The sequence below is a fragment of the Xiphophorus hellerii genome, chromosome 8, assembly GCF_003331165.1.
Source record: "Xiphophorus hellerii strain 12219 chromosome 8, Xiphophorus_hellerii-4.1, whole genome shotgun sequence".
Taxonomy (NCBI): domain Eukaryota; kingdom Metazoa; phylum Chordata; class Actinopteri; order Cyprinodontiformes; family Poeciliidae; genus Xiphophorus; species Xiphophorus hellerii.
Genome location: NC_045679.1, coordinates 11701740 through 11725411, shown reverse-complemented (window position 1 = coordinate 11725411; position 23672 = coordinate 11701740). Strand labels below are relative to the sequence as shown.

Sequence of the window (23672 nt, the reverse complement as noted above, 5' to 3'; positions counted from 1 at the left end):
ACACTCTCTTACCAACTTCAACACGCATCTTCATCAGGTAGCTAGTCTATCTGTTCTGGTGTTGAAATGAACAATTTACAACAAAACACATTATTTTCTGAAAAATCAAACCTGGCTTCTTTTTTAAGTTTTTTGAGAGCTGGATATTGTCATGTTGTTTACATTTCAATATTCAAAATGGTGAATGAGGAACCTTGATTCCTCAGGAAAATTTACCTACCAAAGTTGTACCAACCAAATTATGATTATAGTTTTCATCCTGATATCTTGGTTTAATTGTAATATTTTTTATTAGATGAAAGTCAAAATCATAAAAATGGACAGACATGTGCGTAATGTGCGAGTTTAAGAGCTTATTAGTTACAGAAACGAAATCAACGTAATGATGGCATTGTATTATGTCTAATGTATCCTTATTTCTGCGTTGTTTACTTTCTTATAAATTCAAGAAATTTAGCGTGTTTTGACTTAAACTATTTTATCTGAAACGTCTGTGTTGTAATAACAACTTTCCTAAGTGGGTTTTATCGTACACTTCGACCTGTCGTTTTCGCTTTATGGCTGCTGAGAAGGAAAAACGAGTGACGTCAAAGCTACAGCTGTAATTGAGATGCGCATGCGCATTTGCCATCGAAAGCAGAATCTGCTTTGTTGTGAGCGTCGATGCTGTGACTTTCAGCGAAGTCAGCTGCTATTTTGCAACGTATTGCGAGGATTTTTTTTTTATCGCACTCACTGGACATTAAATGTTGTCAACTTGTAAGCTCAGTTTGTCGTCGTTTCGCCGGGTGGCAGTCTCAGGCGACAGAAGTCTGGACCTCCTGTATATAAACAAAACGCAGCAAGCTGCTTCTTAAGGTGGCACGTCAAAGACAGCTGTAAAAGGGCTACAGTCGTCGGCTTCCAGTTTGTCAAGTTAGCTAACTTCGTGTTAGTAGCTTTGCCAGTGATGGGAATAAACGTACAGCTCTGCTAGGAGTTCAACTCCAACAGGGAACCGTGCGAACATGAGAGAAGAGGACAATTTGCTGGTAGGAAGCCAGTCCATGGCAAGCGAAAGAGGGGGTGAACGTCCCTGCAGCAGCCCCCGCTTGACTGAGGAGAAAAGACTATCCAACGAGAAGGGTGACCTGAGGCCCCCTGGTTATTGGTCCAGGTCTTAGTTGGAGAAATTCGGACTTTCGATATGGAGACGGTGGGGAAATTTGAGTTCAGTCGGAAGGACCTGATAGGACATGGCGCATTTGCTGTCGTTTTCAAAGGCAGACACCAAGAGGTGATTTTCCTTTCTACACTTACGATGTAACAATTATGAATGACCAACATAGGATTTCCAAATGCTTTTGATGCATTGTTGAGGGATTATTCTCATTTTCTGGTCATTTAGGACGTTTGTTATTATTGTACGGCCTTAAGAGGCCTGGCCTAAAAGACAGGATATTCCCTGAAAACCACCAAGCTATCACATAAAACGCTTAAATAATCTTCGCAATTCTTGCAAAAATGTTTTAAAAAGGCATATATGATTGCTTTGTAGCTTTTTCTGTTTTTGTCGGCATAGAAATGTGCAGATGTTGCACGTCGACTTTGCAAATTCAAATATAGGCCAGTAGACTCGTATTGTTTCCTATGAAAGCTCTATACTAAGGCCAGTGATAGACATGTTGAAACACGTAACACAAATGCATATTAATTATTATGGCTTCATTTACTTAACCAGTTTATTTCAATAATATAAATGGCTAAATGAAATAACATAATGTAGCTAAACCAAGTAATGCATGTTAAATGTCATGTTCCTATGTGCAAACGCTGGATATGTCTAAACGCATTTAGTGTTTTACTTTTAAATATTTCATTTCTATGTAACTTAAGTTAAATGCATAATGTTGGCAAATTTAGTTTGCAGGATATATCGAATGAAAATACAGAAAAATCTACAAAATTTCTTGAGAATAGCAGAAAACTTTGCACTGTTTGTTCCCTCCACCAGAAGGTGATCTTCTGTGAAATATATTTCCTTCTAGAAACTCGACTGGGAGGTGGCAGTAAAATGCATAAACAAGAAGAACTTGGCCAAATCTCAGACGCTGCTGGGGAAGGAGATCAAAATATTGAAGGTGAGCCAGAGTTATTGGGATTGCTGCAAGAAAATACATGTGGAAACATAGCAATACCAAATTGATCAACAATCCACAATTGCATAAATGGACATGATATTTGCAATAAATTATCAGCATATTTCCATATTTTGCAACATGGTGGTGGTAGCATCATTCTGTGGGGATTATTTTCTTCGGCATTGATGGGGAAACTGCTCAGAGTTGAAGGGAGAAGATGAATAGTTCTAAATACAGAGCAAACCTGGAGGAAAGCCTTCTAGGAGAATGAGCGTAAATGTATTGCCAGGGCTACAGTGGAACGTGTTAAAGCATAGTCTGTGTATTAGATTGGTCCAGTCAATGTCCAGACCGAAATTCAAGGACTCTGTGGCAAGACTTGATCACAGACACTGTTTGTCTAATCTCACAAGGCTTAGCTAATTTGGAAAGAACAAATGCGGGTAAAAATGTCTGGCATGTGCAAAGCTGATAGAGACATATGTCCTAAATTTGGCAAAGTATTCATCAATTTATTTCCATTTTACAGTTATACCCAATTTATGTGTTTGATCTGTTACATAAAATCCCAATGAACTACTTTAAAGTTGGTTGTTGCAATATGACAAAAATGTCATACTTTATGACACTGTATTTCTGTGAATAGTCAAGGCTACAACCTAAAGCCAATATTTATTTTCTGACATTTCTACAGGAACTGAAACATGAGAACATTGTTGCATTACTGGACTTTCAGGTATGTGTGTATTTAATTAGGGCTACAGTGCCAAATACAGTTTGCTATTTCTATTTAGTTAGAAATACCAAAACATCACATTCTTTCTTGTAGCATTTCCATTGGTCTGTAATTGGAAAATGAAGATAGATTCTTGCATATATGTTTAATGTTTGCCTTTCCCCCCTTCTCTCTTTTACTGCGTATGTTTATTTGCATTTTTACTCTGTAAAAGAGGATTTTCTTCATTTCTTTGCTGCAAAAAGTATTGGCTATAATCTGTCTGACCCTCATTCGCATTCTTCAGTAGAAAACAGATCTTAGTGTCAGCTTACACCCTGACTTTGTGTCCCTCTGAGCACAGTCATCGCTTCCTGTGTTTACATTTTGCATGCAGTCACATAACCCGTTCCTGTCAGTCTTCATTGTTAAGACGTTCTCTGGGATCTGTAGTGCAAATTTGACCCATAAATCATATGCTTTGGCATTCTCTGCAGTATTTACATTCAGACATCGGGTAGCTATACATATTGATCTGTTAACTTGCTGCTGAGTTGTTGGGGGACAAACCTGAGTCCTTAGTGACATTGATGCTGTTGCTTGTAGCCTAGTTACCAATCCAAAGCGGCCTGCTGCAACACCTCCTGGATCGCTGTTATATCATGTCCCTCACGTCTCCTCACAAAATGTTATCTGATCTCAGCAGGTGTTCCTTTTGTTTTTTAGTCCATAATTAACACTCTACCAGCTGGGTGAAAAACACAATGCTGTTTTACAACATTTTAGCCTAAGCTATGCTAATGAGACAACAGTTCACTGTTTGATGGAAGACTCTTTTTAGTTTAGAAGCATTGCTGTGTTTTTTATATATATATATATATATATTTAATCTCTTAAATGAGTTCAGATATTTAAGAGTTGCATTTTTTAAATTCTTAATTTGCAAATAATTCAAAAGTGTACCATGCTGTGCATGTGATTTCTGATTTTGGATGTTTAATTGCTTTATTGGCAGTTGTTGGTTCCACCTCTTTTGTTCTCTAAACTCTATTTTTCTATAGATAGTGCAGCACCTGCTGGCTTTTGCATGACTGGTTCAAATGAACTGAGCTACAGTACTGTTGATGAAACTGTAGCCTGGTGTTGTTGTTGTGAAGTATACAACTGCTTTGTTAGGTCATCATCAGTAGCCTGGTAAAATAAAAAATCTCTTTAAAAAAGTTGTCACATTTGTGCCAAGCACAACTGGGCTGCACTTCTCACTGACAGTGGGTGGCTGAGAGCGACAGGAGCTCTGTTTCTTCATAGGACAGTCCAAGCCAGGCCTCTAAGATTACAGGTTTCTGTTGATGTTCTTAGCTGGGGATTAATCTGTCCATTGATCCACATCTCGGAAGGTCACAAAGAAAGTGACACCAAACGAAGCACTGCACTCCAGCAAAATTCTGGCTTTCATATTGAATCTGCTTTTTAGACTGTCCTGCAAAGAAAGATGAAAGCCAGGTCAAAATCTTAAATAATTTCAAATGTAATTTCTTCGAAATACGTCATGTTTCCTTTGCTTGCAAGAAAAAAAAAGGATTTTTTTGCTGTTGCATAAAAACATTGCCAACTATTGGTTGGAAGTTTAAGGCTTTGACATGCATTTCCACATCTGGTTAGATGTGGTCAAGCAGGTTAGATCTCACAGTCCCTTTTTAAACTATTTCTAGGTCGGTTGAATTACAGTGCTCTACTTAGATTTACAGTTTTTCCTACAGTGTCTTACGGGGCAATATTGAGCAGATTTGTATACTGTTTACCCGAAGGACAAGAAGCACAAAGCAAAATAATTTCTTATCTTAATATTAATGTTGTTTTGTGTTCTTGTGGTTCCTAATAGATAAAGTGCCTTGAAAATCCAAGTGGGCTTTTAAAGATGGTAGAAGTAACTTCACACAGGCTTCACAGTTGGGCGGGCGGTAAAGGGGACTGGGACGAATGGATTAGGTCTAAAGGAGTGCCACAGTCACTCTTTTCAGGGTAATGATGTTTGAAAATTACGGTGGACAAACTATCAGCGCCGAATCTTTTAAGAAACTAACTGAAGACTAGTTACCTCAGCAGATAGCCCAACTAAATCAACCAGCTAATTTTAAGTTTGTTTGCCTTTCGGTGTTAAACTGTAATAATCAGAACTGCAAAGGAGTAAAATAGTCTCCACAATGAGAAAACACTAGTAAATGGAGTGGATGTAGTTAAACTGAAAAATGTCAGTTGTGTTAGTTGTTTGATCGCAATTTGGTCCTGTTATGGGATTTTCTTCCAGACAAGAAAATATTCATTGAAAACTCTGCAAAGTGACAAAATTGTTTGACATTATGCTGAATGTTATCTCCCTTTTTTATGAAACCGTTAGCAACAAGGGCAAACATTTTATACACCAGAGATGTTCTGCCTCAGTTCTTTGAGAAAGCCTCTGACCTCTAGCTCTCTGCCGGCTCTCTGCCAGAACCTGTTTGCTGTCCTTTTTCTCAGTGAAGCCATAAGCAGCCAGCGTTAGAAGCCCTGACTCAGCTGAACTACAGAGAAGAGTCTGGCCTTTGACCGCTGCATTCAAACAGATACTGAATCGGGGTCAGAGTGAGAGATGGCTGTCATCTGTTGCTATGTGATAAGAGGGTGTTTTGAAGTTAGCTGAATTATGTTTTTTTTTGTTGTTGTTCATATTTTCCTCCAAACTGTTTCAAAAAGATTGTGACAGACTATAAATTGGATTTCCCTAATAATTAACTGGATTTGATTACATAATTTACTGATTAAAATTGGTAAGTCCCTTATAACTTTTGACTGCCCATCAGAGTATTGTGTGTAAAAGACACAGGTATAATCTTTAAACTAAAATAGAAAAATACCAATATGCTAAAAAATTGCTTAAATAAATTTTAATACATATGCTAATGATTATCTAATATCATTAAAATACTTAACTAGGACTAGACTAGGGTTAAATTGCTCCAAGGCCAACAAACCTCTTATTTTCACAGTTTTTTTGCATAATTTATTGTTTTATAAAATTGTGAAAAGAGTTGATTCAGCTTCTACCAAAGATTAACTTAGCAAAGATTTCATGGTTATCATAAGCTTTGTATTATCCTCTGTAGACATTAGTTCAGTTTGTTCTCTTGCAAGCTGTTTTCTCGTTACTGTTTGACTGAAATGTGTTTGTGTACTGCTCTTATCTGTTCCCTCTTTAGGAAACTGCCAGCTCAGTGTACCTGGTAATGGAGGTAAGCTTTGCTACCACACGTTGCTTTGTTTGCTTAGAACTGTATTGTCTCAATAATCTCAGGGGAGGAGCTATTATTAGCTGACCCCGCAGCGGGGTTTAAATGGTTTCCAGTCCAAAAATGATCTGTTGCTTTTGCTGCAGCCTCGTGCGACTTAACTTTATAAACAGTGACAGGATGCAGATTTATGATCACCATAAATGGCAAAAATGTTTAGCTCATCAATGGAATGTTTTTAGATGTTATTATTATTATTATTATTATTATTTTTTTTTTTTTTTTTTTTTTTTTTAATTATTATATGTTTTGTAGATTTATTTTCTTAGCTATGATTTGTGGTGAAATAACACGCATCATCTTTCCAACGAAGCCTTCTCAAATGAAGCTCAAACTTGAGCGCTTTTTATGCTAAGTCCGCCATCGCTCAGTTTAGTAATTTGTAAACTTTCTGGTGCTCCACATGTTCTAGTCCAGTTAAAAATTAATTATGGGTGCTTTTTTATATTCTCGTTGCAGATTATTTTAAATACTTAATTTCTATTTTTCTTTCTTAGTGAAGAAAAGTATAATTAGAGCCTCACTTGCCACACCTCATTAAATTTATTTTAGTATCAGGTGTGAATGTGTGATCACATAGATGGAGAATCCCTTCTGTTGTCTCCACTCCATTAGCCTCTCTCTGAAATCTTGACGAAGTCATAGTTTTAAGATATTTTTCAACAATCCTTTTTCTTTTTGATCTCAGTATTGCAATGGCGGAGATCTTGCTGACTACTTACACTGTAAGTATAAAAACTGATATACTGTTCGATTAGCAGCCAAAGTATTTAAATGGAAATTAGTGTTTCATTAGTGGAAATGACTGCATCTTTCATGAAAAGTGAATAGGTCATATCACTAAAATACCAATTTTGTTTCTCTGCTGTCAGGAAAAGTATATGGAATTAGACTGAGGTATTTTCCAGGTCAAGATAAGTATAGAATATGGGAAAATATCAATCCATCGATCATTTTGTGGTTTTTCCTGATATTATAGCTATTGCATGTAAATAATATAGAAAAAACCTTATGAAAAACAAGAACATTCGCAAGACAACAGGCAAAACATGATACATTTGAAATATTGTTGATTGAAGGAGGAGTTTATTACCCGGCTGAAAGTTAATGCAACCTAATGCATGCTTAAGTCCCTGCTCGTCACATGAGCTGGGAGAAGCTCTCTTAATGGTCTTAGCTAAAGAAAGCAGATTTTACATTATAGGAGGAAAAGGAGGTGCAACAGTTCCTTAAAACACTAAAGTTCTGCTCTGCTTCAGTGACAGCTTGAGTTTTACAGGGAGAATAATTTTTTAAAGATTCAGCAAAATAGTACCCACTCTCTCTCTCTTTTTTTTTTTTTTTAGCTTTTTAGCTTTAAGATTTTCATCACTCTTTAGTTCTTAAAAGCAGGGATCTGTTTTACATAATGCATTACAATGAAACTGTCTGACATTAGAGATTGGTAGCTTCTTATGAGAAAACAGAAAGCAACTATTTACATCAGCAAACAGTTTTTGTTTTCCATTTGGTCTCTGCAGCCAAAGGCACACTGAGTGAGGACACTATTCGGGTTTTCCTGCAACAAATTGCAGGGGCCATGAAAGTCCTGCAGACCAAAGGAATAATCCATCGGGACCTCAAACCCCAGAACATTCTGCTCTCCTACCCACCGGGCCGAAAGTCTCACTCCAACAACACCTGCATCAAGATTGGTAGGTTTGTTATAATGAGTTACCTCATTGTTGGCTCTCTGTTTTCATTTTGGCTGTTTAGAGCATATCCTAAAAATGAATTGCATTAAAACCCGATAAATAAATAACCAAGATAGAGGGAAAGAGGTCTGTGACAAGATCTATTACTGTTGTGAAAGCCTCTTTGCTATTAAAACAGTTTTTAACTGATGGGAAATGTCAGAAATGTCTGTCTAAATGTGGTTTACTGGAAATGTTATGACTTTTTTCTTCCTTTATCTCCTATCTGTGTCGGAGTATGTCAAATATTATTATCAAGATTTGTCCTTCATCCCCACTAGATGGGTAATTTGTTTTCACAACAAACTTGGTTACATGCGAGAATAAAAACAAGTTGGGGTTGAACCAAATACATTTTATGGAGTGCCGTATGAGAGGGAATACATTTATTAGAAAGTAAGAATGGTGAAAAAACATGCCTGATAATAACGTTTTAGATTTATTATTTTTATATTGAGGTCCAGTTCCGTTTAAAATTTATTTATTTATTGTGTTCATACTTTTGTTTACTTTTTCTGTTCTTAATATGGATTACACACACTTCCTCATTGTAAAGGAAGAGTTTTTCACAATTTTCTGTAGGGAAAGACATTGTCTTTCTAAAAACTAGTCTTTTTGCCAAACAGTATATTGGTATTATCCGTAGTACATTTTATATAGTTATAAAAGTCATTTCCCAGTCACCATTTACACTTCTAATCATTTAAATGACTACATAGCATGTTTCGCAGTATCTCACCTGAAACAGACACAGTTTGAAAATTCCATGATCTGCTCTTACCTTTTACAACCCTGGGAAATCCATTGTGTGTTCCTGTAAGATTAGAATAAAAATTGTTGGTAGCAAATTCCCCCCAGCTTTAATTTTGTCTCATTCTGTATCTGATGAAAGTCAGTGCAACTGGGAAATTTAGAATTGAACATTTCCGGTGATAACCTGAACCACTTTCATGCTTTTTGGGTCGCTGAAGGTCACCTGTGTGCTCATTTTGTCGGTGATAAAATCACTGTGGTGTGTATTTTCAGTGCTCTATTTCTGATATATATCACCATAAATCATCTTAAGAATGATCTAATAATTAGGAAGAAATGCAACATTATTTATGCTGACATTTTTATAAAGTTCTGCATATCTGTACTTGCATCTCTTTAGTTATGTACATAATTTGTCAAAGTTCTTCTTTTTTGTGCATCGGATGTTCACTTGTCCTTCCTCTCATCTTTTTCCCGTCTTTTTGTAGCGGACTTTGGCTTTGCCAGATACCTTCAGAACAACATGATGGCAGCTACACTTTGTGGCTCTCCCATGTACATGGTAATGTCAGCATCAATGAATGAGTCTTCCTTTGACTTATTTGTATTGATTGCACTCACCTACAAGTAATCATGTGAGCAGAATTACATATTGTTAAATCTGACTTTTTATTTCCTTAACAGGCTCCTGAAGTTATTATGTCCCAGAACTATGATGCCAAGGCTGACTTGTGGAGTATAGGAACCATCGTATTTCAGTGTCTGACTGGTAAAGCTCCTTTTCAGGTAAAAACACACTTTATATGTTAGTGAAGAATGTCATGACAGACAGAAAACCTTCAAGTTTAAGGTGTGCTTGTGCCAATGATATAATGATACAAACTGCTTTGAATTCTGTATTATTCAGATCAATATGATTGTTCAATGGAGAATGTCCTACATTTCTTACTGCATTAATTGCAATCTTAAAAGCTTCTCAAAGTGCTTAAATGTTATCTTGCAAGAGTAGGACAGAACAGCACAGCCTGTGGTGTGGAGTATTGCACCTCCACCTCCCTGTGGAGGAAGCCATTATGCATCATTCTTCTAAGCTTAACAAGAAGGAAATACAAACTTGACTATCCAGTCCTTCCAGTCCATAAGAGATTATTTACTAGATAAGATAATAGACTGTTATTGTTATTTGTTCTGATATTTTTTTCTGTGCATCTGACAAACATCAACAAAATTGGGAACAAAAAAATATGTATTATCCCAGCTGCATTTCTGCTATTAAATACTAAAAACAAGACAGGACTAAAGGTCACAAGTTACACTGCACAAGTTACACTAATAATATGTAATACATTTCCTACTGGATAATTACTGCATGGACAAATGTCTTCTGTCATTCAATAACAAGTATTTTCCTCAGCTGACAGAATGAGTATCTTCTCATTTCTTAAACAGCCATGTGGGACACATCCCGTGATTGTGGAAAAGATTGATCTTAGCCTGTTCAGGAAGGGTCAAATTATTGCCATCAAGCAGAGAAAACATATAAGAATATTGCTACTACTTACTAACCTTGGGTTGAGAACTGTCCAATGCATCATTAAAAACTGGAAGGATAGAGGGCAACCATCGTCTTTGACGAAGAAATGTGGTCGTAGAAAAATCCTAAATGACCGTGATATTTGGCAACAACAGAACGCAGGGCAATGTTTAATAGTGAAAGCAAGAGCATTTCCACATGCACAACGTGAAGGAAACGTAAGGGATTGGGACTGAGCAGCTGAGTAGCCATATTAATACCACTAATCAGAGAGGCTATCTGGAGAAAAAAGACTTCAATGTGTGGTGGAGTACAAAGATTGGACTCTGGAGCAAGGTTATGTGGTCTTATGAGTCCAGATTTACCCTCTGACAGAGTGATGAGCGCATCAGGGTGGGAAGAGAGGCAGATGAAGTGATGCATCTATCATCCCTAGAGTCTCCTAGGTTCTGCAACATTATGTACCCAAAGAATGAGGTCAGCTGAAAACACTGCATGACCAGGTTATTCCATCAATGGATTTTTCCTCCCCTGATGGCACGGCCATATTCCAAGATGGCAATGCCAGGATTAATCTGTCTCAACTTGTGAAAGAGGAGTTCAGGGAGCATGACACATCATTTTTCACACATAGAGTTCAGACCTTAACCCAATTGAATGTCTTTGGGATGTTCTAGAGACAGTTTTGCACAGTGGTTGGACTCTCCCATCACCAATGCAAGATTTTGATAAAAAATTAATGCAACACTAGACTGAAATAGATCTTGTGACATTGCTGAAGCATATCGAAACAGTTCTACAGTGAACATAGTCAAAGCTAAAAGCGTTCCATGAAATATTGGTGTGTGACCTTTATTTAGGTCTAGCACTGTATATACTGAATCAAAAGTAATACTGGTTTACTGGTCATGTACAAGGAATGAGAAAACTTTATAACCAAGATTTAGTTACAGTTTTATTACATGTTATGAATACATATTCTGAATAAATTAGCATATTTTCCATAAAAGTGTATGTGCTTGATCTTTCTCATCTAAACTGGCCCAGCAGCAAGTAAACATGAAACATGTTTGTTCTTTTCATATCTGAGTGTGCTGTGTTAGAAACACAAAGGAAGGATGAGTCGTAAATTTCCCTTGTGCTATACAATAGCTATGTGTCAACATGCCATTGATATTTGCATATTTTGCATCATCGCCTTTAGGCCAGCAGTCCCCAGGACCTCCGGCTGTTCTATGAGAAAAACAAGAATCTGAGTCCCAAGTAAGAACTGCAGTTTTTAAACTGAACAATAAAATGTTAGCACAACAGTGTTTTGTGGTTAAGAGGAATAATAAAAGTCCCTTGGTTTGTTGCTAATAATTGTTTTTCATTGGCTGCCTTACTTTTGCTTGAATTTAGACTTGGATTGCAAACTGAAATGTTACAAAACAAGTAGGTCAGACATGCCAAATGTTTACTGTGTCTCCTAAAAGCTTAGACTGACAGCCATGTTCATATGTTAGAAATAATTTAAGTTATAGCTTTTGAGATTTCTTTGTTAATGAACGTGATTAGTTAAGGTAGAACATTGAGAGCAAACAAGGCTATTAGAAAAATCCTCTTTAGATTTTAATGTTTTATTTTTTGCAGCATCCCCAGAGAGACTTCTAGCCATCTGAGGAACCTGCTGCTCGGTCTGCTGCAACGCAACCACAAGGATCGTATGGACTTTGGTCGGTGACAGTTAGCAGTTTTAACCCTTTCAAAATGCTGTTTCTGACAGATGTCACACTGTCATAAAAAGAGTCCGATAAAACTCTTTCATATATATGAAAATAATCACAAAACTTGATGAAACAAGTGTAAACACTCTCTCAACTATTTCTGTTTATTAATTTGAATTCTGCTCAGCTTTTTCAGCATTGTTCAGTACTTATTCTTTATTTTCTTCTCTTTGGTTGGCAGATGAGTTTTTTACCCACCCTTTCTTGGATGCCAGCTCATCCATTAAAAAGTGTAAGTAAAAGTAAATATTACTCTTACTTACTTGGGTGTGATCTGGCATGTTTTCCTGAATTCTAAGAGGAAAAGTTCACATTTCTTTTAGACCAAATGTTAGATAAAAAGTGAATATGATTGCTGCTCACAACCAAAGTAGAGTTTTTTCTTTTATTCATGTGACTCATGAACTATTTCAACAATTGTTTTGCATTGCATCACAGCCATCCCTACAGTGACCATGACCTGTTTGCCCAGTTCGGCATCAGCCAGCTCTTGTAGCAGCTCCTCCACTTCTCACCTTGCCTCACCACCGGTTCGTACTCACTTTTTCTCTTATTCCTCTGCTTCTGTTTATTTGCATGTAATTTATGAGTCTGTACATGTCTGTGCCTTTTCAACCATTTCTAAATGGTATGTGTTTTATACTTTAAGCTCATACTCTTCTTCTGGTTCTTTTGTGTCTGCGTCCTTCTGCAGCAGTCTTTAGCTGAGACTCAGCATCTGCGTGCCAAAGTTCTGGCCTCTCCAACGCAAGAGGCTGCAGGTTTTCTCCTGAAGGACTCGTCTGGAGCAGGCGGCAGCAGCAAGAACTCCTCCTCTTGCGATACAGATGATTTTGTCATGGTGCCTGCTCATTTTACAAGTGAGGATACGTATAAATAACATCAGATGAAACCGTAAAAGTTATTAAATATATTGTTGTAATTATTAGAAAAGCTTTTTTTTCCATTGTTGTGTGTTATTTTCATATGATTGACTTTCCCAGCAGGTGAACTGACTTGTGAGAGTAAAGTGCTGCAGGACAGTTTGATGAACAGCGGGTGAGAAGCACTGACTTTATTTATCATGGAAAATAAATGTTTTTTCATCCCAGAACATTTACAGTTATTTAAAAAAATACCAAAGGAAGTACAGTTCTTTCTAGTCTGATTTTCTCTTCCATCTTTTTTTGTTTGACCTTTTTTAGCTCTCTTTTGGCTTCAGCTGGTCTGTGTAACCAAGCGAAAACACCACCGCACTCTCCTTCTTACAGTGGCTCTCCAAGTCCTGTCAGGTAGAAGTACTGAGTTAAAATGTTGAGATTTAGCTGTAAAATTAAAGTTAAGCACAAAATGATAATTCAATTTTAAACTGAAAATGTGTTAGAATGACCCAGTCAAAGTCCAGACATATTTACAAATTTTGGCAAGACTTGAAAATTGCTTTTCACAGACACTCACCATCCCATCTGACCGAGTTTGAGCTGTTTTGCAAAGAACGTTTTGCAACGCTGGTTGAGACATACCCTAAAAGGCATAAAGCTATTCAAAACCACCTGTTATTTTCCTTCCAATTTACAGTTCTACACTACTTTGTGTTGGTCTGTCTGATAACATCCAATAAAATACATTGGAATCAGTAGTTGTAAGGTGACATAAGAAAAGTTCAACAGAAGTAAAAACCTTTTCAAGGCACTTTTTCAATTGGAAAAAGTGCCTTGAAAAATGCTACTCCAATGGGAGTAGCATTTTTTTAAATTCATTTTCAGCTAGTCCCTAAAAATTCCTACTTCATGTCTTGAGCCCATAAACGTACAGAAACAGATTTTTAAAGATCAGTTTCTGGATCAATTTCCACTCTTTCTTTTCAGAGTTTGAAGAATCCTTTGTTGTGATGGAACAGAAAATAAATCTAGTCATTAAAAAATCCCTGTCATCAGAAGTTTTGGCATCCGATCTCACTTTCTTTTACTATTCAAATAAACTGCAGATATTAAAAGTACCAAACGAAGCCTTTGCATAAGACTTGAAACATAACCGTTTCATCGCTTTATTTCTTTCTCTCTGCAGTTTGGAAAACCCATGACTTTTTCTTTTTTTTCCACCCACATCCTGTCTTTTTCCTCCTTTAAAAGCTGAAACCTCTCATTTTCAAATTAACTTAAATATTGTTTTTTTCTTTTTCTGAAGGTGAAGCAGATGCCAGTCCTAAAACATAAGCTTATCCTTACAGTCCATGTTGAAATCTTTAAACTGTTCAACATTGTAATTTACTTTCATTCAGCAACTAAACTAAAGATGTTAAAATTGTTTCATTAAAGTTTACCTTAATCCTGCAGGTGTTAAGATTGGACAGTTTCAGCCCAATCTCGTCTTCAGAAATCTTCACAGCTGTTTGGTTTGTTTACAACAGGCCAGTAATTCAATCCTTCTCAAACAGAGAAAAACATTTCCCACAACTTGAGGTGATGTCTTCCATTTTACGTCTCTAGGAAGCTGGCCACTAACTTGCCTTTAGCTGAAAGACAATATTCCCTGCTTTGTTACTTGGCTTTAGCCTGGCAATTACTTTTTATAGGGATTTCAAGAGTTTTGGTTTTAAACCCAGTAATAACCTCTGAAAGCTTTGACCATATATAAACAGAATGCCACATCTTCAAGATGATGCTGGGCTTTCCCAAAAAACTTTCATGAAAACATAACTGTCTACATAACCTCTTGCTGTTTGTGCTCTGAACATCCCCTCCTCATGTTCTGCCCTTCTCTCTGCTGTTTCCAGGCCCACCGAGTTCCCTGGCAGTAATTACTGTGGTAGCTGTGGAAACCATGTTCACTCATTGCCTATCCCAGTTCCCACTCAGGTCCAGAACTACCATCGCATGGAGCTGAACCTTCAATCTACCAAGCAGGATGGCTCACCACGGTCTGTATCCAAACCAGCACACAACCAAACAATTGCACATATGAAATTCTGAAACTAACGCTGAAGTATTTTTTTAGTTTCTCAGCTAAACTTGAGTAATATACTGCTTTTTTTGTTGACACACCAGGTTGTCGACAGCGGTGCATCGCGGCAGCAGTGGAAGCCTGGTGGGCCATGCTAGAGCAGGACCTTTGGCCCCATGGCAGGGAGCGGTCCCCTCCTCCCGTAGGCTTTCACTGGGAGGGACCAGAACATTCCAGATTTCTCCTCAAGGTACTTAAGGAAGCTGCATGTTATATAAAACCCTTTTTTTCACTTAATGTGTAGATTTCAAACATTTCTCTTTTAGATACATTTAAGGTTTTTATGAATGATTAAAAACAGTTTGCTCTTGGGGTTTCCTTTTAACCTTTTGTTGTATTCTGACATGCAGATAAGGAATTATTTGAATTGATAAATCTGTAGATTGAATTTCCCCTATTTTTTTGCTTTTTTGTTTTAACATAATTTTAAATCTACATAAATAAAAACAATTCCAAACATTGCACCATACTAGAGGGTCAAAGTTACTTTTCGCTCTCCAGGCCCGCAGCACGTTGAGTCGAGGCAGACGTCTCAGCAGCAGCCACAGGCACCAGGGCTCGGCACACGGCTCCACAGTGCCCCCTGTCTGTTGGATTGCGCGACTGGCAGCAGCAGACAGAAAATCAAGAAGCAGCATTCAGACCCTGTCGCTGTCCCTCCAACCGGGCTGATGACCATCCGGCCGCTCCACTCTTCCCCCAGACTCAGTGAGCTGATGCAGCGTAACCCTCTCCCGACCATCCTGGGATCCCCGTCCAGGGTGAGACGACTGTCTCCATGAATTTACTCCACATGCACAAGAAAAAAAAAAAAAAAATTTAATGTTTCCTTACTTGTCCGCCTTCTCAGGCTATCCCTCCTTTTGAATTCCCAAAGCCGCCAAGTTCTCCAAACATCGTGACGTTCCTGACTCAGAAGGGTTTGGTTGTTGGTTCGCCTGGCAGCAGAACTGCCCCAGGAGAGCTCAGAGACCTGGGACAACAAGCGCTGGCGCCGTCCACCCACCCAGCCTACTGCGTCCACAGAGTGAACGATGATGGCAGGAGCTTTGGAAGGTCAGGTTCATTCATTCACTGTTTATCTTTTCAATCACAAATGAGTTGTTTAGACACAGGAATCTTTTCTATAAGTATGAAATTAGTTATGAATAGGACATCCATCGTTATCTATTAACTGCTTCTAACTTATTAGTTCTAGTTCGAAATTAATTATCATTTGTAAAACTGCAGTTGAAGTGATTTTTTTTTTTCTTGATCTAAATGGAAAAAGGTCAGAGTAGTGTTTAACCTTTTCAGAGTAGATGGATATGGACAAACATAAAGTAAACAGATGAAGAGAATTGATGGGAAGTGGACAGGTTTATGAAAGCAAAGCTGTCTCTCATCTGCTTGCTTCAGGTCACAGAGTGCCGGCCGTCTGTCTGACATGCTGCTAATGGCTGCGTTTGGAGCAGGACATGCAGGAGAACGAGGCAGCACGGAGAACCTGGCCTCAGAAAAAGCCATAGACATAACAGGTCTGCATGTTTCTTACAGAGGATGGATTAAAATGTTGATTTTATATATTTTTTTCTTCTTCTTTTTGCTAAGCATATGACAGTTCAGGATGAATTCAACATCAGAATTTTCAGCATTTTAAAAGCTTAGAATTAAATGGTTCCAGACATCATCAGATTTCTTTCTCTATTTTGAAGCCATGAGTTTGAACGTTTAGTTCAGAAGAATGCCAGTAAAACCATGAGGGAACCGTTTTATCAACACTGCCATTGTTTTTTTCCTAACTGATTCTTGTATATTTGTTTTTTCTCTAATGTGAATAAAACAAAATAAATAAAGCCAATGTTTTTCTGCTCATTAGCTCCTCCTGGTGGTGGCTTTGCACCTGGTTCTTGCAGCCCTGCACAGGTGGTTTTCACTGTTGGCTCTCCACCAAGTGGCAGTACCCCACCTCAGACCTCCAGACACAGGAAATGTTCAGGTAACACTATAAAAATGTCTGAATAAGTTGACACAGAAGATAATGTGTTTTTTTTACAACACATTACATTTTTTACAATGTGTTAATATTTTACAACATGAGAATATACAATGAGAAATGTTCTTTCTTTTTTGAGATTACAATATTCAAATAAAAAAAAAATCTAGAGGTGAAACATTCTTTGTTCTTAAGGCTAAGATCTAATTTCACATATCTGGATAGATATAATATGAAAACAACCCTATTTAAAACTGATATATGGTTTAGTAATCAACAGCAATTTCCTCAGAAGGCTTATCCATTGTAATTGCTTAAAATAAAATTTTTTGTTAATTTCACAGTAGATGAATTGAAGGAAAATGTTTTCCTTTTTTCTGACTCATGCAGGCTCCTTCAGTTCAGGCAGTCCTGCAGGCTCGTTGACCAGTCGCTACCCCCAAACAGGCACCTTTCCCGAAGGCTTTGAGGCCCCGCCCAGCCCTCGCTACAGTTTCACTGATCCTATCACCGCTAACATGGGAGGCGCTGTGACCTTTGAGGCCCCTGAGCTGCCTGAGGAGACGCTGATGGAGGTGAAGAACTAGTTTCCCACAAACTAGTGAGACTGTAGACATTTTTAGGACTGGAGCTTATTTTAGGATTCATTTACCTATAAAATGAGGAATCAATATTTTTTTACTAGCAAAGTAGATTCTGTAACATCACACTCTGTTGTCACATGATATAAATTGTCTCTAAATTATTGCCCTTATTTTGCTTTTGTCGGAGTTCAGCAAGAGCACACAGACACTGTGCAGTGCCTGCGTTTCACTTTGGAGTTTGTCCTCTGTCTGATGGAGGTGGCTAGCACTCGCGGGGCAGTCACAGTGGGGGGACAGGGAGACGGCTCTCACCCCGCTGTCCTTCAGCAGCAGAGCCTAGTGGCAGATCAGATAAGCTCACTGAGCCGAGAGTGGAGGTAAGGTCAATGGCACTGTTTGTTGATGATTCAGTTTTGCTCCATTTAGACAAATAAAACCACCCAAAACCCCTAGACATAAACAATGTGTGTTAAAACAGCTACTTAGTTTATTTTTGCTTATGTCTCTGGTGTGGTTATAGTAACAAAAGAACAGTGACATTCTGGAAAAGAAAAAACAACTATATATTTTCTGTAATTACTTATCTAGAAACGATTAAGTACTGTAGATGACTAGCATGAAGCTTTGATTGTGTTTTTCACTTTAAGACTGCATAACAGTCTTTTTAAATGATAAGATTTAACATTTAAAAACATAATGTTTCATTTTTTTGTCTGAAATGGGTGTCAGATATTTAGTTATTATAATCTGGCAGTGAGTTTATTTGATTACTTCACTGAGAAGCAGATATTTAGCTTCTTTGCCATTTTATACTTGTACAGTTTTGGGGATATTGTGTATTATAAAAAGGGAAAAAAGTCAGAAAAATCAAATCATGATTGAAATGTTAAGCAATAAAATTTTTTTTTATATTTCCTAGAAAGGAAATTGACCCGTAGGTGCCTAGAATTCATTTAAATACTTAGTCGAGTGAGCTAAAGTGCTATGTGATGTGTTTTTGTGTTTGTCTCCTCAGTCATGCAGAACAGTTGGTGCTCTACCTTAAAACCGCAGAACTGTTGTCTACTGCCTTACACACGGCCATGGAGCAAGTTAAACAGGGAAAACTCTACCCCTCCTCTACTGTCAAACAAAGTAGGAGGCTCTTCATGTCACAAAAATTCTATAAGATCTCTTTTCCTTTGTGAACCACCCAAAAGCAGAAACCTCTTTTCTTCCAATCTCTGTATTCGCAGTAGTGAGGCGGCTGAATGAGCTGTACAAGTCCAGTGTGGCATCTTGCCGCTCTCTCAGCACTCATCTGGAGCATTTCTTCTCCAGGAAGCATCGTCTAATGGACCAAATCAGCTCTATCACAGCTGAGCGTCTGCTCTTTAGCCACACAGTGCAGATGGTAGGCTAAAAAAAAAAGTAGAGAAAAACCGTTTCACATGGCACTTTATGTTACAGCTTTGACAGGAAGCCAAACTAATCTCCAACAATTGCAGCCTATATTAAACCATGACATGTAAAACGCTGTATGTGGCAACATGATGTAACCACACACCATTTCTATTGAGAAATGTAGTGGTGCAGCAGCGATGAGAAAGCTGATTAGAGTTGAGAGTAAAATAGATTAAAAGTCTGAGGCAAGACTTGAAAGTTTGTGTTTACAAACTCTCTCCATTGGATCGGACAGATTTTGAGTTATTTTGTAAATGTCAGTTTTTAAATGTGCAAAACTGGTGAAAAACCTTCAGCCAAAAGTAGTTCTACAAGTATAAATTAGGATAACAAAAACCCACTACACTTCTCAGTCATTTATTTGTAAAAAAATTAAAAAAAATGTTTTCACTATTTTTAATTTAATGGAACAGACCATTAATGTTCCCGTTGTGATGTTAGGTTCAGGCTGCTGCGCTGGATGAGATGTTCCACCAGGGGGAAGCGTCAATCCTGCGTTACCACAAAGCTCTCCTGCTAATGGAGGGCCTGTCTCTGCTCCTCACTGAACACGATGACATCCTTATTGTTAGCAAATGTACGAATCTCTTTCAGCTGCTCAACACTTGTAGTATTTGTTGTTCTTGGGGGGAAAAAAAACTTGTTTCTGTTTACGCTGCACTAAATATTCTCTGTCTTTCTTTGACCCTGTTTCTGCAGGCAAGGAGTGCATTGAACGTCGCCTCACAGCTCTCCAGTCGGGTCTCTGTGTTTGACTTGAGACAAACACAGACACATAACTCTGACACTAGTTATGTGTCAGAGTGCAAACCCTCCATTTGCACTCGGAACTAACCAAATCTCCACCCACATTTTATGGTTTCACATAGAAAAGCTTTCGTTTTCGCAAGAAAACCACAAAGTTTACTCAGACACTGGAGGGTTTCGCACATGGAAGATCTTTCAGTTTTCAGGGTTGGACTGTGACAGAAACATCTCTACTCTGGAGGGTGGACCAGTAATGGACATAAGGAGGACTCTGCTGCTGAAGATGGAAATGCCAAGAAAAAGATTTGCACCTAGTTACTGTTGGTATAATAAGAAGGAGCAGTTTTTGCCAAGTAGTCACATTCCTTCATGTTGTGCTTATCTAGCATAAGAAAACAGCTTTTTAGGATTCATTCTAGATGCAGTGGGATGAGAAGATTAATGCAGTAGAAGCTACACAGCTGGTGAAATGTTCTGATAGAGACTCCCTGTGTCTAAATATTCCCATAATGTGTTTTTGGCTTATATTTCTAATTTCCTCCCATATTTGTTCTGTATCTTCTCTGATTCTTTAATGCTTCTTGACAGAAAGTACACATTTATAAAGCATAGTGAAATTTAATCAGCAGAAGTATGTACAAGCACTATTACAAAACCACAACCAAATTACTTTCGAAAGACTTGAAGTAGATTCAGTGTCGGCCTCTGCTGTTTTGATTAAAAAAAACATGAATGAGTAAGAATTTTCACACTGAGGTTGTGAGGGAAGTATTTTAATTCTGTTCATGAAAATTGTGACTTGCAATAATCGTAGAGAAAACAGGTCAGGTTAATGCTCAAAACACCCAGTTCTATAGATTTATATACAGACGGGGCAGAATCTGATCCATCTACATTAGTCATCACAATCAGGTTAGCAAAAATGTTGCAATAAACTGGGCTGTACAGGTGCATCTTGATAAATTAGAACAACATTGAAAAGTTCATTTATTTCAGCAATCCAATTAAAAAAATTAAAGTTATTAATTTCTGTTCATTTTGATGATCATTGCTTACAGCGTTTTACATTCTTTTAAAGGTTGCTGTAACCGTTTTGCCAAATTTTGTCCTTCCACCTAACTTTGGTTACAGCACTCTGAGAAAACAGTTTTTTGTGATTTCTTCACCGTGTGGAGGATGCCAATGACTGTGTGCTGAACAACGTTTGCTTCAATATCAGCCTTTATCTGTTTTGCGTCATTGACTCTTGTGTGTCTCATCTTCCTCTTGGCATTACTCCACACGTTCTCTATGTAGTTTAGGTCAGGGGATTTTGCTTGCTAACCAATAACACAGTCATTAAAAATGGACCATGACAATTTCTTCCTTCTACGCTGTGAGCAGCTAGCTTTATCTTTAAAAATCTGCTTATTTTGCTCACACTCCATCTGTATGAGCAGAATAAATAAGTTTATCTTAACTAAGATAAGTGCTTGAACAATATCACATTGTATGAATGTGTAGAAAAAATGAGTTTATCCAAATTAATTTACTGAAATGACTTTTTAGTAACATTCAAATTTCTGGAGCTGCACCTATGTTCATCCGACACTCGTAGGCTTTCACACTCATTGCTGGTATTTTCTGCAAATAATTTCCAGACTTTTTCACGGGGATTTTTTGCATTTTATCTCTCAATCTTGTGGGTGTTCAGCGAGTCTAGTCAAACATGAATGTAGGGCTGTCAGGAAAGAAGCAGCATTAAAATCAGGCTGAATGTTGAAGGGGGGAGGTCAACATTTAAGCTGATCTTAAGGGCTGAATGTTTTTGCACTGTTGACGTACTGTATAGATAGAGGAGTATGCTAAAAGTGTGCAGTTTGTGTAGCCGTGCTCATTTAGAGACTTCTGCTTATTCATTTTAGTGTTGTTTTAGTTGCTTTTGCATTTACCGTCATAAATTGTGTATGTTTTTAATGTTAAAGAGTGTTGAGAAGGAAGTTGTATAAGCTAGTTTTCTAGAAGAGGAAAGAAAAAAAATTCACACTGAAAAAAATGTTGCAGTTCTTGTTTTGTGCTTTATTTTAATAGTTATTGTTTGGTTTGGATTTTTTAAGGCTTTATGCCGTTTTCTGCTTGCTTGATTAATTTTAATAGTGGCTGTTTCAGATGTTCCCCAAAATTTTTTTTTTTTTTTTTACTCTTCTAAATTTGATTGACTGATTTAGGTTAGGTTTAAATCCTACATTAGTTGTTTTTTTATGGGCTGTTTGCATGCAAGTGTGAACTGGTAAGCCTGATATTTAACAAGGTAACATCAGAGGGACACGTTAAGCGCAGAACTTGCTACATAGATCTGCTCTTGTGAGAAGCAGAACATGTTACTCAGATGTAATTGACATCGAAACCCACCACTACCTTATTTTACTCAAGATGTCATTCCCTCTGCTGCTCAAGGCAGAAATTGAGTCCATATTTTATATAATGTTTGCGTGCGATTTTGGCTCAAGAGGCTGTACTAAGACGCCTTTTTAGTTTTGCAATCGGCAGGACAAACTGGAGAGATAATTTATCTGAACAGACATTTTCTGTGTTTACTTTGTTGCCTTTCATGTTGTGTCCTAAGTGATGTCTTTGTCTCTAAGTATACATTCCTAATATTAATGAATTAATTCCTCCGCAGATGCTTTGTCACTACACTTGCTGTGCTGACCTTCAAGGAATCAGATGACAGAAACAACTGATGCATGTGTCACTTTTTTACTGTTCCATACAATCTTTATTCTGATTAGTGAAAACAATGCCCTTTGATCATAGCCATCATGTCAATTTTATTTCAATTTGTTTCTTTTACATATTTCTAACATACCAGGATGTTTCCATTTTATGTTTTTCCCTTGACTAATTCTGTGTTGCCTTTTATATGTCGTGAATTAAGTTATTGTATATTCAACTCTGGGGAGATGATGGGCCACCCGAACATTCCCAAAGACTATTGAGCTTTTTTGCTTGATCTTCCACATTCTCTCTCTTGCTGTTGCAAAAACAGTTTTAATGTTTTCATATCCATAATAGACGCACTATCTTCTGTACCCCTGCTGGTAATGTAATCTTTACTGTTTGGGGAGCTTCGTCATGATTAAAGTGAAAGGACATTTCTTCAGGATGTTGTGTTTTTGTTTTAGTTGAAAGGAAAATGCTATTAGAGCTGGTTTATTTCCTTGTCTTAACATCAAAACCACAAGCTGATGTAATTCATGCAAAAGGAGCCCTGGCTGGCTGTTGAGTACATTTACCAAGCAGTACATAAACCTACTTTTCAATAAGCTGGCTTCTCTCTTTCAAAGTTTTATTTTTTTGTGAATGTGTATAACTCAAATTTAATAGTAACTTAATTTTTGGTTTTCATTTGCTGTATAACATAATTCTCAAGCTAATTTGAAAAGGCTTTTAAAAATGCACCACTCTGTTTTGTGAACCTATAGAGTTTCACTTTTTAGTTGAAATTAATGATAAAAATAAAAAACTATAATATAGTAATATAGATTTAAAAAAATATATTATATCACCCAACCCTGCTTGTAAACGAGAACAATTAGGAATCCAACTGTTACTTTTTAATCGTGTAGAAAATACATGAACTCTTTGTTGCTTGTGTGAAGCTGCTATATTCTTCAGCCACCACAAGGGGGAGGAATACAACCCCAAACTTTCCCCAAAGAAGAAGGCGAGCCATTTCTGCAGCTTGCTTCGGGTCGTCATGACAACGTTGTTTTTCTCTTTGCACTTGCAGTTTGAGTGCAACGCAAGTCAAATAAGAGCCAAAGAAACCCGGGAGGCTCACTAAGCCGTTTTCTGCTTCTGTGCTGTCTAATTGGTTGTTGTAATACAACAATGTGGGTTAAGCTGAACTTTAACAGGATGTGGAAAAGAGCTGCCAGCTAAACCGTGTAGAAAAGACGCCACCTAGTTCCATTGAATGCTGCTTAAAAAGGAAAAAATATGGACGGTAATG

The 23672-nt window shown here is 37.5% G+C and overlaps 1 protein-coding gene across 5 annotated transcripts; it reads left to right on the top strand.

Annotated features, from left to right (window-relative positions):
* Positions 1 to 623: 623 nt before the first annotated feature.
* Positions 624 to 22821, top strand: ulk1b (unc-51 like autophagy activating kinase 1). 5 transcript variants are annotated; one of them, XM_032569690.1, is made up of 27 exons: positions 624 to 1276; positions 2028 to 2120; positions 2815 to 2856; positions 6072 to 6104; positions 6850 to 6886; positions 7682 to 7855; positions 9136 to 9209; positions 9332 to 9433; positions 11386 to 11444; positions 11814 to 11896; positions 12129 to 12179; positions 12386 to 12477; positions 12642 to 12807; positions 12934 to 12985; positions 13132 to 13218; positions 14703 to 14846; positions 14974 to 15119; positions 15431 to 15690; positions 15780 to 15985; positions 16328 to 16446; positions 16788 to 16907; positions 17295 to 17479; positions 17681 to 17865; positions 18504 to 18622; positions 18724 to 18881; positions 19373 to 19508; positions 19631 to 22821. In XM_032569690.1, exons 1-27 carry the CDS (start codon positions 1187 to 1189, stop codon positions 19684 to 19686), a joined length of 3069 nt encoding a protein of 1022 aa, XP_032425581.1. In that variant the 5' UTR covers positions 624 to 1186; the 3' UTR covers positions 19687 to 22821. The 5 variants fall into 5 exon arrangements, with proteins under 5 accessions (XP_032425581.1, XP_032425582.1, XP_032425580.1 ...); XM_032569691.1 differs by having other exon boundaries at positions 12931 to 12985; positions 15807 to 15985; XM_032569689.1 differs by having other exon boundaries at positions 12931 to 12985.
* Positions 22822 to 23672: the final 851 nt, after the last annotated feature.